Raw genomic sequence first — 16,255 nt, 5'->3', positions numbered from 1 at the left:
TAAACTTCCGTGGAGAAAAATAATTGTTACAATCGCTCGACTCGCGGGTAAAGTGGCCATGTCTGGCTATGCATAATTTCTGTCGCAATCGCAATTTACTTTCATTTGCGTATTGTTAGCCGCCGCAACGCTCGTGGATGAGCACATTGCTCGACATTAACTTTTAGCTAATGGCGAGAAAGTCGAATTTTAAAGATACCGCATACGTTTAACATTATCTTTATTACTTGCATTACAAAATTGCAGGCTAAAGAACTCGCGCGATGATGATTGCGACGCTTTTTAATTCAAGGCGTATTTTTCTGTGTAATGTATTAATCATTGCCCATTGCAACAAAAATTTCAGCTTAGTGGGTTAATTGTATGAATACTATTAATAAAACATAGAAATAACTGTTAATGCTGTTATATATTTAATAATTATATGTGATTATATATATATTGTTTGCGCGTTAGTCTAACGAGAGCGCATCTTTCAGAAAACTTATATATAAAATAAGCCGCGCGATGTTTCCGTCAGGATCGATAGAGACCCGTTATAGATCAAGTTCGCATAATAACCGTTGGTTTTATGCATCGCGCGATTACGGCTTACGTCTCATAGGTATCGTTCAGTCAACAGCAGATGGCATATATGCCTCGTAGCCACGGAACATATTTTGCTTTAGCGTGAGGCTACGGCGACTGCCAATTTCTCACGAAGGCAATCCCGCATCTGTTGCGTTCATCCTTTTGAATATCACGCGAATGCACCTAAGCCGGATACCTCCGATTAGGCGCCGCAGTGTCGTTGTACCGCTATTTCGCAGGGTTCATCGATGGAGTTGTTGATTCGTGCGTTCCATATCTGTCTGTCGAATGCGCCTTATTTCTCGTTACACATATGCATACCGTGAACCGGCACGTTGAATCGGTTAAACATTTAATGAGAAGCGTTTGTTAAGAGAGAGTTTTGATTCCTGAACCGTTAAAGAACGAGATATTAACGATCTATAATTTTTATAATCAACGTGCAACTAGACCTTTCCTCGGGTAAATGCGTTTCTAATTAATAAATTGCGCTCGATTGTCGCGATATCGTGATATCTTTTAATTTTTAATTTCGACGTATACAAAACCGGCGGAAGTCTCCGCGGTATGTGATTACGTAAAGCTTTTAAAATCACTTAGAGGGATTCAGGCGGAAGTATTGGCGACTATCGATTTGTCAGGCAGGCACGGGTTTTCGCAGCTGCTACCTCGTCTCTTCTAAATGTAGAGTTCCGCGTTTAAATGCCGTTTCTCTCCATTAGCTAATTGCGGAACCTCCCATCATTCACAATTACTCGTTACTACTTCATAATACATCGAAACTGCATTTAAAAAGCACTTATAGCAGGAAATGACTCTTTCCATCTGTTGGAAATTAGATGAAAATATGTAGAGGTATATGTTTTGAAAGCGTTAACTTACGAAGCATTGTTTTAATAAAATAGTTCCGTGTAATAAAATATTCCATACAAATTTCATACAAATTTCAAGTATGGAAAATAAATACAAAAGATATGTTTTTAATCAAAAAGTATAAAAAAATATGAATAAAATATTTTTAATATTTATTTTCGAAGTTCGAGGATTAAGAGTAATAAAATCGGGTCCGTCAAGATGACCGGCCGCGGTCGATCGTGCTCATTGTAGCACCACTCATTAAAATCACCAAATATACCATCTCTGAGCGGTATAGCCGCCGACATCTACCGGCGAGTGTAACGAGGCATCTCTTCTTCATAGAAAGTAAATCAGGTCTCGAGCTGCTCGAACAGAGCCACCAAACGTTATTTCAAACGCGGTTGGTATATTATTTTATTCGCCGTGTCATCAATCCGCAACCGCCCCGATGATCGACGCCCCTCCACCCCCGCATATTTTCCCCCCCTTTGACCACGTGTATTCTTCCTGTACTTACAGATCTCTTCTCCCTACCATGTCTTCTTCGCTGATGCATCTCGACGTGACCCTGTTCACACGTTGCTTATACTTCAGATTCGTGGCCACAGTCGCCGTAATGTGCGCGATGCAATTACACAGTCTGCTTCCTTCGAAAAGGAACGTTCGATGGACCCATTGTCGTCGTCCGAGACAAGGAGAAACCGAGAAGAGTGATTCCGCGAAGATAACTGTAGACGGTTGAATTAGCAAGTGGACTTTACGCGAATTCTATGTTTTTTTTTTTACGATAGACTTTACAGAGCTGTCCGATTGAGGATACATTATTACGCGCGCGTTAACATCTCTCACGTCATTTAAAGTAAAGAAAACCGTACAAGAGGAATATTAAGCGGCAGATGGTATTAGAAATAGTAATCTGTTGTTGTAATTGACGTGCATATGCAAGTATTACGCCGACCGCTTTGCCCGGCAAACGATCGTCCGTTAATCCGTTATATCATCGCCACCGGCACCGTTATAGGAATTAAATTTGCACGAGATATTAGAGCGCAATAATCGTCCGGCGGGGGTTGGATGAATCGCGCCGACCGACGACGCGGCCTGGACGGATTATTAAAAACTAATTTCGCCTCTGACCCGATTTCTTTACGCCCGTACGCCCGTATATACGAGCGTGTATTACGTGGCTAACTGTAATTCGCAGAGCCACCATCTAACTGTAATTCGAGCTTTTAGCTCGCGCGGCTGCGTTACGTTATCGCAGGAATTTGAGAATGTTAAGGTCTCCGCTACGTCGACTCTCCGCTAATCAACGATCCGTGAAGGCCACCTGGCGCAGCGCTCGATATTAAAATTCGTAAGAGATACTTATGCTGAATCGCGAAATTCCGTGGTAGCTGCAACAAGACGTTGCATTCTCACTGTTGCATTTTTTAGATATTATATATTTTTCCACTCAATATATATTCGCATTACAAATTATTAAATATTTATTTATTGTACTATTTGTCGAAATAAAAAGAGTGGGATAACGTAAGTGTTTCTGGACTGTTAATTTTGTCTTATCGGATAATTTTTGTTTTCGGAGGAACGACTTGGACCGCAGAGATGCGAGGGAAATTGATAATTAAGAAATATTTTATTAGTTCTGCGATGATTCAGTTAATGATATTTATTTGTTGCGACAAAACGCGTGTACATTATATTCACATTGTTTCTTTATTCATGACATTAGCCTATACGTATGTACGTACACGCGGAAGTTTAATCGGCGACGCACTTTCGTCGCGAAGGAAAAGCGCGGCTTGCGCAACGCCGCGCGGTGTATCTTCGCATTTTCTCTTCAGCGGAAGATAACTCCATCCTCATTCCTTCGCTATACTCGCCGCGTTCCGCGTGTGCGTACTGTGTATGTATTATCTATATATATATATATATATATATATATATATATATATGCAGTTATAAACGTAATGAGTCTTCTTTCGCATTCTCGATGGCACATTCCTATCAGCGCTCGTCTCAGACGCGAGTGTTAATTAATGACAGGCGTCTTACGAACGACGCAATCGTCTTTAAATAAACTGTCGCGTCTAATCGCGGATACACACACGCACACACACACGCGCATGCATACACAATTATTTATGGTATTATTGATTGTCGTACAATGAAGTAGCGACCTGTGCCTTGCCGCGCGAAGCAGCTATGCAGTTTCTCATTTCACCGCGGAAAGCTGCAAGGTCGTGGAGTAATGCACCGGCATCCGGATGCCATTAGCGCATACCTACGAATGCATTTCGTCCCCTTCATCTTGGCATAGCTCTTCCGGCGGTTGTTGTACTCGCGCGCCGGCTGCCAACCGGCGGAAGAGCGATAAGAAAAAGAGAGAGGAGTGTGAGGCACTATTCTCGGACACGCGTTTGTACCGCTATGCGTGTCCCCTTACGCGATCGACTGGTAACGTGGCTTGTCACGCGCGTATTGTTTAAAGCTTATATAGATACGACGAAGTGGAAAATGTAGAATAGTCCCCTTTTACGCGATTGCGAGCAACAATGCAAATGGACGGTAGAATAGAAAATAACGAAGAATTATGAAATGAATCATCATTTCTCTACGATTGACCGTTTGACGATGTGTCATTTCTCAATCTGTCGCATTGGTGACTTTCGTTGTGAGTTCCAAGCCAGCTTCGCAGAGCCAGCTGCTCATTTACCACACGACAAACCACAGATGAGTTTTAATATTATGCGGTTAGTATAATCGTTACGTCGAGTTAATATATATTTGGCATACTAACGTATCCAGAAAAGGAGAATTCAAATGGAAGACGATAAATGATTTGTCCGAATGTATACAGGGCGGTTAAATCGACATAGAAATTTACAGTTACAATGTCCGAGCGCTATAACTGTACCGCTTGTATAGCATTTATACCGCAGCGCCGTTTTACATTCTATAATTATGTGTTATAATCGCAAAACTATAAATCGCCTAACTATAGTCGCGTCTCTCACACAACATTTCATTATCCTATGTATTCAAGTACAATGGCTGCATCCTAGCGTGAAAACGCTGGAATAAACGAGCTTGGAAACCGTTGTACTACCGCACTTCCAGCTCGAGGAAAATGTTCGAAAGTACCAGGCTTCCCGTCTTATTTGAAAAGGAGGAAAATTGCAGAATCTCTTTAGCATTGCCTTCCCTTCGACAATTCCAATAATAATTTTCCTGTATAACATCGATGAAAGAGAAGAGAATCTGAAGAATCTTTTACTATGTCCTTTTCTCCTTTCCACAAGATAAAACTTTTCATGTCAAACAGCGACAAAGCTCATTTAACATTCCCCCACATTCGACACCGACATTGCATTTCCTTTTCTTTTTTGGAGGAAAATTCGTTATAGTCTAATAATTCAGTAATTTTTCTCTCGTACGTTAAAGCATTCAGAGCGCAGACTTTTCTCGAGAGTGCCCAAGAGATTTTATATTCAGCTTTCGAACTTGTTCGGAAATAATAAACTCGCCAAAAAGCCCTTTTATTAACGGTCGGAGAGAAAGAACGCGCTCCACTTAAGCTACCAATCAAGGTAATTTGCATTCCACCGGTTGTTTGTTGCAATCCTGAAACTAGAGTATCGCGTACGAGACGGGTTGGCGGTTAACCCTGAAAATTACACGGGAGAACGGAATGTGGGGCCGGCGACGGATAGGTTCGCGTGCATGGTGCATATATAATGCACCGTAAAGTGAAATAACGCGTCTCGTGTCCGAGCAACCGTGATGCTCCGACAACGAAATTCGTCCGTTGTTCAAAATATGTTTCAGCAAAACAGTTTGGACTACTATCGGTCAGACCGTTCTGCTTGAAATCCAACGTTCCGACAAAATGAATTTCGTGCCTGGGCAAAACACTTCCAATTGCAAGCACGAATATCCTCGTTGTATCTCCGTTACGCGCGCGTCGATTAGAATCAAGACACTCTCCGACGTTCCTGCGCGACTTAATGGCATGCTCGTTTAATTAGCTTTGACTGGCTTATTTGGTAAATACACACACACACACACACACACACACACGTATGTAGATATATCTCCGTATTCGTACACGTACATGCCTGTACACGCACTTTTCTGGTCATAAATATTTTACACTCACTTTCTACCTCAGCAATACTAATATAATTGTTGCAGCAATAAAACAATCTTTGCCGTAGTAAACGTACATACATTTTTACTTTATCAGACGTCGCGAAATTTCGATCGGGCGCCTGGGAGGAGCGCAGTTGAAAAGAAAAGAAAAGGAAAGAAAAAAGGAAAGGAAAAGAAGGAATTATACGACCGTGTTACAGCCTTGACGTGAAAACAACGTGGCAACGATAGTCGGTGACTAATAAAGTGTGCATCCTAGTATGCACGACCGGCGATAATAATTCAGTGGCGTGGAATTCTCTCTTTTTCCTGCCGTGCGTTTGCATCTAAATATTTTCTCCGTTTTTATCTTTTACAATCGGGTAATCAATCGGTCGGAGAGAGAATTTAATCTAGCGGTATTTAAATTTGCATATTGGCGATATGACTTGCGGTTCTCTTTCATCGGTGAGATCTCAAGGAAGGATCACTTCGGAGAAAAAGGATCTACCTGTCGTTTCCTGATTTGCATAATACTTCCGCCGTGAACAAGTTATACGCTGTGACGCATTAACGATGCCTACGTGCCTACGCCGCAACTTTCTGCTCGAAGACACGCGTCGATTAAGCAGCAATGTCGCCTTTTCTATAAACACACGTTGCCGCTTATAATTCCGAATTTATACATTGAATCGCTTTGCATATTCTTTGCCCACTTGAATATTAATTCGGAACGATAAAAAAACGTGACGATTATGTAACGCTTCTGCTGAAAGTGCAGAATAAATATACGTCAGATTATATTTATTTTTATTATTCTACGCGCGTTATGAAATCTCATGAATATTGTCGAAGTATATACTCTCAGTGATATTTTAAATAGAATTTTTCGATATCCATTTTTTAGTAGATGTCGAATCGAACGTCGAATTATGTTTTTTTCTGTTCGTACATCCTTCGTCGATATTTTTCTGCGTAATACCTATCGTTATGCCGCTCGGAGAAATTCGTGGCGAAAGGCGAAGCTCTTTTTTATTGCTTTATAATCGACGCGCTCGATGAAAGAGAAACGCACTTCTGAGCGGTATTTGAATGCTGTGTCCCAGTTACGTAATGACGAATAATTGTTCTTGCATAGTTCCTGGTCACTAATCACCGAATACTAATATGTATATATGAATCATTCAAGATCTTCGCAGCTCTCGCCATTTTTACCTCGAGAGCGACATTTAAAACTGAAAGGATCGAAACTGCGACTAAGAAAATTTGAGCAAGTTTCGAGGATTCGCAGGCGACACGTCGAAGGATTCGGCGGTTTATGTAACCGCATCACAATGAAACAAGGCGAAAGTGTTAATTATAGCGACTGAGCGATTAAAATCTCCTCTGTGATCATCACCAGCGCTGACGTCTACGCAAAAACATCTCGACGCGTTATTTTTAATCGGTGAGGACACTTGTGTATGGAGAATTAACATTTTTTGTGCGTATAATCATCATAATATGCGTATACAATCATTCTCCTATCCTTAAAAACACGATCTCGCAAAATGATGATTTCTTTCAACTATGAAAACATCGTGGATAATGTTTTTCTCGGCAGTAATAAAAATTAATGTTTCGATAACACGATAATAAACGTATAATATATCTATACGTGATTTCTGGAGATCTTTCGAACGTGAGAGACACATGTCTCAACATCGAACGAGATTCCTTTGCATTTAAGCTTTTGCTTACGACATCAGTGCTAATGTGCCATGATAAAACTTCAACAAGCGCGTGGCCGCAAAATGTCTTAACCAAGGACACTTTTCTCGGTCGGCGGTAATGTACGATTGTACGCGCCTCGCGAATGCAAATATCGAGGCTTCTGACCAGACTTTTTATCTGTTCTTTATACAACGTATCATTTCTTGCTCTTTTCCACGAGTTATATAAATCGCACAGATGTTATACGTGCAGTACGTCAGGTTAATTGCCGATTATCTCATTAAAGTACTGTTTGAAAAATGAGGTTTATTTAAAATTACACGAAAATAAGAGAAAGATATTAAGAGTCGATCGATGTTTTGATATTTAAGAGATGTTGTACGTGTCCAAGTATCCGAGGAAATAGCTTTTAAATGCTTTTTTAAGTGCTGGCGACAATAAAATCTTTGTTGATCTATTCGCAAACTTTTTAACTCGTTTTCACAGAAAAAATATATGTAGCATGTCTCTTTTTCCTCTATGCTTTACGCCTTCATCTAATGAGCTTCAGACAGAACTGTTATCTTTCTAAGCCGACAATAATTACTACGTAATTAGTTCGTTCTGCGATAGAAAGGTCGTTGCGTTTCTCGAGACGTTGTGTCATCGTGTAATGTATGGCGTTTCGTCCATTCTCCGTTTTTATATTAAATTCTTTTTATATTAAACTGATCCAATAAGATATATGTTTTTAGGAAATTTGATAGATAATTATATATTTAACATAAAAATATACTTATATATCTTCAAAATGAATACGAATTATATCGTTATCGATTTAATTAAGAAAAGTAATTTAAAATACGCCTGCTGCTGTATAATACCGTTAGGCAAAACTTGCTACGGAGAGTCGGAATTGCAACGTTTCGCAATGCAGTCTTTTTCCACGTGACATGACGACGGAACATGAAATCGCTCGTAACTGTAGCGCCGATGTCACGCTTGGAGAAGCAAGCTGCAAGAAGATGTTTGTTAACCCAGACAAAGTCTATTGCATCAACGCGATCGACCGGAAAAAGCAAGATTCATTTCGAACAATCGCCTGCTAGTAACATCGCTAATAAAAGAAGAAAGGATTTCATGAAGAATTTTTACGATCGAACGATAGATATAAATTATTCGTTATAACTTTATCGTTATCGACAGATTAATATTCAAATATGCCATATTTATCTGTTAGCATTCTAAACTAGTAAGGGACATTAGCAAATCATTAGTAGCTGACCAAGATATCTGATAAAGAAGGTAAATATATCAATTTAACTAAAAATGCTTCGCTCTTTATAGTATTCTCTTCGATAAAAAGTATCCAGAAATCGGTCTGGATCACCTAGAAAGCTTCAGGCAGCATGACACTGCAAGAGACCAATCTCGAGAAGCGATTCTAACGGGGTCTCGGCCTAGGCAACGGTTGAATCTGCTGCTGCTGCTGTTGATGATGATGATATCCTCCCCTCGAATTCGTGGCCTGTGTTCGTTCCGGTCCATCGTTGAGGCTCAAACCGGCAACCAGTTGAGCAATCTCGCGATCCTTCTTCTCCTCCTTCGGCAGCGCATTACCGTTCTGCGCGCTGAAGCCCAAGGAGGCCAGACTGCCGTGGCTCCTGCTGCGATGTTCCGCCCGAATGCTGTAAGAAAAGGCTCTCTCGTTCAGATGACCTTTCCGCCGGTATATGCCGGTACCGAAACGGGACTCGTTCTCCGGACTGTCCGCCTGTCGAGCGACTTCCGGCACGGTGAGATCCGCGTGAGAGGCGGCTAATCTCCTGGACGTGCCCAGGGTGGAGCTATCCGCCTCCACCGGATGTCGTCTGCCTCTGTTTCCGGCGGTACCATACGTGGCTGGATAAATGGCCGCCGCCGGTGCCGCGGTCGGCGGTACCACTGGTAGAGGAGCGTAGACCGGGACTATCGGTGTCGCTGCCGGAATGGGCCTTAAACGCGGATGATGACTTTTCCGTGGCAAGGTGGCCGCTGGCACCAAAATCACCGGCGCCGGTCTGGCTAAAGTACCGGCGACGGATCGGCTACTGGGTGGTAGCGGGTGAGGATGGTAGTGTTGTTGTCTGATGGGATGACCCAGGGTGTGGTGTCCGTGGCCATTGGCGTACACGCCCTGGTGCAGCTGATGGTGAAGAAGCTGCTGCTGTTGCTGATGCTGCTGTAAGGCGTCCTCGTGCAACGAACGAGTCTTCATTTTCTTGAGCTTCTTATTAGCTTTCCGTCGCGCGGAAGAGGATTCCTCCAGCAACAACGGTTGGGCGGGAGGGGGCGGCGGTGGCGGCGGCGGCGGTGGGGCGACCAACTGGCGCGGTCTGGATCCCTTCGTGCTTCGCAGGGTGCCCTGTTCCTGATAAAGTCCATCGACTTCGTCGCGACCCCTGGCCCAAACCTTGTGATTCTCGTCGCCATTGTACAGACTGAGGTCGTCGGTCGAGGCAGTGTCCAAACGGGTCGCTTGGGGGCTGTCCAGGGTGGTGCTCGAGCCGCCCAGAGTGTGGTAGAGACTGTTGTTCGACTGTGGATGACCCGTCGTGACCCCGTTCGTCGTCGCCGACGACGGCTCCAGGCCTTTCGCGTAGCTGCTGTCGGCGTAAGCGTGGAAGCAACACCTTACCAGGGCGTTGGCCGCCATGTCCCGTTTGCATATGAACGCGTGACACTCGAGAACCTTGATGCCGGTCGTTCTTCGCAGCACGGCGGCGAACAGGGGTGGATGATTCGCGCTGGGCGTCCGTGCGAACGGCGAGTCCAACGGCAGGAAACGCGTGTTGGACGTGTCGCCGTTTCCACCCTTGACGTGTCTGACCGCGGCGCAATAGTGGAGCGCCTCGATGGGGAAGAACCGCGTGATCTTTTTGCGATGCTCGTCGACATTCTCCAGGAGCAAGCCGTTGCTCCAAACGCTTAGCCAGGAGTCTATCCCGCGCGCACCCAACGCACCTTGCTCGGGGTAGAGTTCTTTCAGAGGTTCCTGCACGCCCAAGAGCCCCTCTTTGCTCGTGTGAGGTACCGAGCTACCTAAGTAGAGTACTCTGCAGCGACAATACGGCGTCGCCGTATCCTGATTAGCTCCCCTCATTTCTTTTTCTTATTCGAATCGACTAACTTATTGATTAGAGAGATTCAATCGTCTTTTGCGAGCGCGATTGAGTAATGAAATTTATAATAATCGTTAATAATCAGAGAACTATCTTTAACAATTCAGTTGTAGAAGGTAGAGATATTCGTTTAATCCGATTACAAATAATCTTATTAGCTGGTTACTCTCAAGTTCTAAAAAAAAAAATTATTGTACATGAGTCAATCGCATTGTCATATAAAAATGACACTCAAAAGTGGTCCTAAACTGTTCTAAGCGGAGAAACCGTTCGGAGATTTCAATGCGTGGTACGTAAGTCCCACGATCGGCGACACTCAAAGATATGAACGTCAATTATTAGCCGCGACGGATCGTTTCCCATGCGCAATGTGGGGCCGCGGATGTGACTCAGGATCTCATTGAGCGATTACGCTGTGACGGGACTCGGTGCCCGGTAGCACTCGCAGTCGATTACGCAGTCGTTGCTTTCCAAAGACAGGCGGACAAGCGGCGTGTACACGTCGTCGCAGCGCGGCGTTGCAAAATACGTGCGCGCAGCAACGGCGAGAGGAACTCCGACGGCGCGGATATTTCGCAGCAGCTGTAGCCGCTCGCTCGAGATCGCGTCAGGCCATTATGGCCGCCTTCTTGCAAATCCCCCCCTTCTCACCGGCGTATCGGGCCCCCGTTTTGCCCTCTGTCTCTCTCTCTCTCTCCTTCTCCTTTTTTCTCTCGCCGTCTCCGTTTCTCTCCGCCGCTTTCTTTCCCTTCGTGTCTCTTCCCTCTATCACGGGCCCCCTTCCCGTTCTCCGTCTCTGTCGCTTCCTTTCAGTTCTCTCTAGGCTTCTCTATCCCCTTCTCTGCGACCAGAGACCAGACCCGGGGCCCTCGCTGGTATGCGGCGCAGTGGCGTAGCCGTCGCCGTTGTTGTCCCTCACTAACGCGCACCTCCACGTGTAGCTGCTGTCACATGTATGTACGCACACGTATTCCGCACACAGGTATACTCGCGATCGCCGTGGAATATACCTGGGAACGACAAGTGGAGAAAACAGCTCGGCGATACCCGGCGGCGAGGATTTAACGACTATTCCCGCGGGCCGTGTGCTGGTGTTTGTGGAATCCAGAGGCGCGGCCGCAGGCGTCGACCGCGCGAATCACTGTACCCAGCACCGGTGGGCCTCATTGGGCCTCACGCCGCGGAGATGGCGAAAATGGCGGATGCTGCTCCGGTTTGAATGCCGCGATTCGATCCTACGGAGCGATCGAAGACGGCTGACGGCTCGAGGAAGAGCGGCACGAAGATGGTACGCGAGGGGGGCCTCAAGCTCGACACTGACACATCGACTTTGCGGGGGAGCCGCTCTTGCCGTTCTTGCCGTTTCTGCGTCCGCGCACACACACACACACCAACCACGCGACACGCACACACGCGCACGGACGGTCTCGGAGCGGAGCGGCGAACCAGCTAACTGCCAGAACGTTCGTCTTCGGACTGAGAACTGGTGGAAGGCGTGAGACTTCGTGACTGGGGTCCCACTCCGGCTTCACCACCAGACGCTCTCCCACTCTCCTCCTTTGCGCTTTTCATCGTCGGGTCACTCCCTGGACTCCGATCCTGTCGCCGTACCTATCTCCTCTCGGTGGCGAACGCCGTCGATAGGACGGCGGGGAATTATGCCGAGGGAAATGGACATTCCTTCGTCTCGATTTTATGTGGAGACGTTAATGGCGCTTCCCCTTTCCTGCGAATGACGCAACGCAATAACGCTGTTTTGCTATTAATACCAGTTAGTACCTTGACTCGAGATATGTGACATTTTAGCACGCAGGAATTTCGCACGCATCAGGATGTCGCGAGAGAGTTGACTCTTCAACGCCGTCAATATTAACGTCGGACGATGCTAATTTATGACTACAGATGGTGACGCGGACATCAAATTATAATACAGGTTGTAATCAACTTTATATTTCAAATATTGTATCTTCAATTGAAAGTGAGTAATATAGTTCCACAGAGAGCACACATATATCTTCGTATTTATTATTTATCGAGTCGTACAGCATCAAGCAGTATGCTATATGTGCATGTTGCCCTTTATAGGTCAAAGATTGCGTAGGTATCGTGAAGGAAAGCCCGTCCGGCACACGGTTTTCACACAGAAACTGTCGGGGCCTGGGAAGTGAACGATTGTCCTTTGACAAGAGGTAGAAATTCGTGGTCTCTAGGTCGTTCTTCATATCGACGAAGCAGAACATGATCACGAAGGTGAAATCACAAATTTGTTGCGTAACAATGTGAACTGAGACACCTGCCAGACTTTAAAGGATGAAATTTAAACCAACACCTTGAATTAAATAACATTTTGTTGTTTTAACTACTATGTCGAAATTTATTATTTTAACACAAAACAGTATTATTTTAACTCCATTGGTTTAGCTGAATTAATTGTTTTAATTAAATTAACGACATATTGAGTAGGAGCATCGGATATCTTTTCATTGAATCAATTAAGAAATTTGTAATTATCTCTACATCTACTATCTATCCTAAATATACTATTTTTGTATTTAAATACGTGCAAAATAAATAAAATTAAACATTACGTAACGGTATATCTTCCATTACGGAAGAATTAAATTTCTCTTTGATACTCAATAAACATCGTTCTTCTCCCATCGAGCTTTTATATCCGGTAGTTTAGTCTCCGCATATGAACGACATATTTTCCGCATATTTCATTCGGTTTCGCACAAAAATGAAATGCTTTCTCAATGCATTTTCCACGCAATTAACCGCGAACTGTGCGCGCGACAGGAAGACGAGAAAATCCGGTAGTGTGTTCGTGTCGCGAGCGTGAAATCGCGGAGACGCGGAATCAGGGTCGCGTGACCGGGACCCTGACCGTGGCCCAATGTCGACATTTTTCAGTGGGAATTCTCCTTGAATCCTTTCGCACAGCTGACACATTTAGAAGCAGGACGAATACGGCGAAGTCATTTCCGTTCGACATGAAACGTACGAATTAACTTGAGTACTGTTGCGTGTAACTGTATCACAATTTTATAACGATAAGGATGCGAACTCTTGAGATCCAATTAAGATTTCTTGCTTGTGGCTCCTTGAGACATGCTTTCGAGAGGTCAGAAAATCTTACTCTTCAAAAATTTAAATTTAGAAAAAAATCTCATGATCTCATCTCAGTTAAATTATATGTCTACCTTTGTCTAATTTGAAGGAAAAACAAAGACATATATGTGATTCCAACAGGTTGGAACAAGCAGTCCTTAATGCAGTTGTACTTTGTATACGACATTAATGCCGAAGATTATTTCTTTATTCTTTCAAGAGACTTGAAGAATGCAAATGTAATGTAAATGGATGTTTTATAATTAATTTAGAAGCCTATTCACTTTCACTTTTTTATCTTGATCACGATTTTCTTCGATGTGCATAAGCATATTTTTTTTGCAGCGATTACTATATCTCAGACGAAGATGCGTTTTATTGCGAAGGCCAGAGACGAAGGTCTCACTAAATATCTGTCGCGTTTTTTTGAAAATAGGTAGACATTCGAGATAGTTCGAACTGAGACAGATTAATATGCAAATTAGTTGTTTCTTTACTGCAGAATCTCCCAAATATTTTATTTCGGGAATGTCGACTTTCGATGTGCCTTGTGTCTCGAAGGACGACTGGTGAGCATAATTCAGAATCTGCGATCCCCGAGTCGCAGAAAAGTCGCGATGTTTTCTTTTTATAATTATAATAAGAGCTATTTTTAGCAAGCCCAAAAACGTTTCAGCTCCATAAACGCCCAAATATCTCAGAAGTGCAAGTACATTTAAAAAAAAGCGTTTATTTCGAACTGTTGAACGAAAAAATCGATCGTCTAGTGGGTCAGTGGGTCGTCGTCACGTTAATTACAAAGACTCCAAAAGCCGTGTGTACAGTGCAATCACCTCTTGTCCAAGAATCTTCTCCAATCCCCTCTTCGATGACGTTTACTTGTGACTGGTTCACTTATCGATGTTGCTATCCTTTTTTTCTCTGCAATTATATATTACTATCTAATACACTGCAATATATAAGTAAATAATTTAATATTAAAACAGAATAATTCTAATAATCTATCTTTCGCGTTATTCGCCAGCAATTGTATTACAAATACCTAAATAAAATTTAATAAGATTTTAAAGAACATCCAATAGCATGTTATAAAAATTAACATGCTATGATTTTTATAAGCAAATCTTTCATTTTTGTGTGAACAGTTTTTTTCAATTTTTCAAAAATTTAGGTTTGTTGATTGTGCGATCGTTTCTTAATAAATTTAGTGATCTAAATAGATGTAACGGATATACCATACTCTTTGTTATTTAGAAAGATTTTCTGTTTGTTAAAAAATAATTTAAAGTTTGTGATAATTAAAGCCTTCTAAAGTTTTCTATGTCTAGAAACCATTGATTCTCTCGATAATGTGTAACGTTAAAGGAATCTTTAAACCTCAGGCAGCAGGTAGCAGCGTCCTGAAAGTTTCAAAATTAAGATAACTCGGTGTGGTCCGGCAACGAGAAAGCATACCTCCGTATCAGTGACTGTAATGGCTTTCTAACAGACGGCCAAGCGGACAATTCGAAAGTTCTATGCAAATAGAGGCGATGGTCGAGGTCTTGTTGCGAGTAAAAATCTGTGAAATACGCAAGTTTGTCGACCCGGCACGAATATCTGCGCGCCGCCGCCGCTGCCATTTTTGTCGAGACGCGGTACTTTCTTTCACATGCGACGGGTAATTGTTTTCCGCGTGCCTGGAACTTCCACGATGCGTAAATGACAGTTGGCGCGCGATTAGACCACGAGAAAGTTTGGTGAAACGTCAAGAAAAAGACTGAGCGTTGTGAATTGCGAGTCGCTTTAAAGATAGTAATTAGCAATCATAATTTATTACAAAAACCGGCTAAATTCTTGAAAAACTTATATGTACTAATATATACACATAAATTATATTATTTATAATATATAAAATATATATGTAGAACATATATTATTTAATATATACACTTTTGAAAACGCGTATATAGATGATTTCTGTACCAATTTATAAGTGCTAATTACTAATTACTTGAAGGAAAGAAAGGAACTCGCAATCGGTTTTTCTTTAAAAAATAGACAACAGATATAAAACATAATACATATATTTGTTATAAATTTAACCAACGGATACTGAAAGCTACATCGCATTGTCTTCCATAGAAGATCAGTTACCAATTTTGCGAGGAACGTCATGACAATAGACTGCGACTCGTTCTTTCTCTTTCATGAACGGTTGTGTTTTATTCTTATGTTGTATTCTTATTGTCTATCACTCTCGTGCGCTCAATCGTGCTGTCCACTTGGCGATAGCGTGACCGGCCATCGAAGTCGCCGGGTTGAGCAGAATAACGGGAGACATAAACGCGTTCGAGATATTCGCCGCTCGAGCATCGCTGCCATGATAATCACGACGGTTCACTTTTACTGATTAAAATGGCAATGGAATTGAACGTTGCAAATATTCCGCGTGTCAGACGTTTAATAAAAATCTAAATTTATTTAATATAGAGGATGCAACTGTGTTGTGTAATATATCGGTAATCACGTAAGTATAAATTATCGTAAGACTTTAAAAATAAATTACACTCTTTCTATAAAGTTATTTGTTTATTATCGTAAAATTTTTATTACTTTTTAATTTATTAGATAATACAATTGATTAAAAATATCAAATAGCCAAAATTATTCAGAGAAATAATGTTAAAAATGTTCAACAATGTCGAGTAAATGTTAATTAATATAACTTCATTAAATAATTGTAAATG

At 42.6% G+C, this 16,255-nt stretch overlaps 1 protein-coding gene across 1 annotated transcript; it reads right to left on the bottom strand.

The window, feature by feature from the left end:
* Positions 1–3,082: 3,082 nt before the first annotated feature.
* On the bottom strand, positions 3,083–12,678 carry LOC143896897 (uncharacterized). Its single transcript, XM_077405055.1, has one exon. The coding sequence runs from the start codon at positions 10,394–10,396 to the stop codon at positions 8,699–8,701; it is 1,698 nt and encodes a 565-aa protein (XP_077261181.1). The 5' UTR covers positions 10,397–12,678; the 3' UTR covers positions 3,083–8,698.
* Between the last annotated feature and the right edge of the window lie 3,577 nt (positions 12,679–16,255).

The sequence above is a fragment of the Temnothorax americanus genome, unplaced genomic scaffold, assembly GCF_048541705.1.
Source record: "Temnothorax americanus isolate GAGA-0224 unplaced genomic scaffold, ASM4854170v1 Scaffold2, whole genome shotgun sequence".
Lineage (NCBI taxonomy): Eukaryota > Metazoa > Arthropoda > Insecta > Hymenoptera > Formicidae > Temnothorax > Temnothorax americanus.
This window is presented reverse-complemented; position numbering and strand designations above follow the sequence as displayed.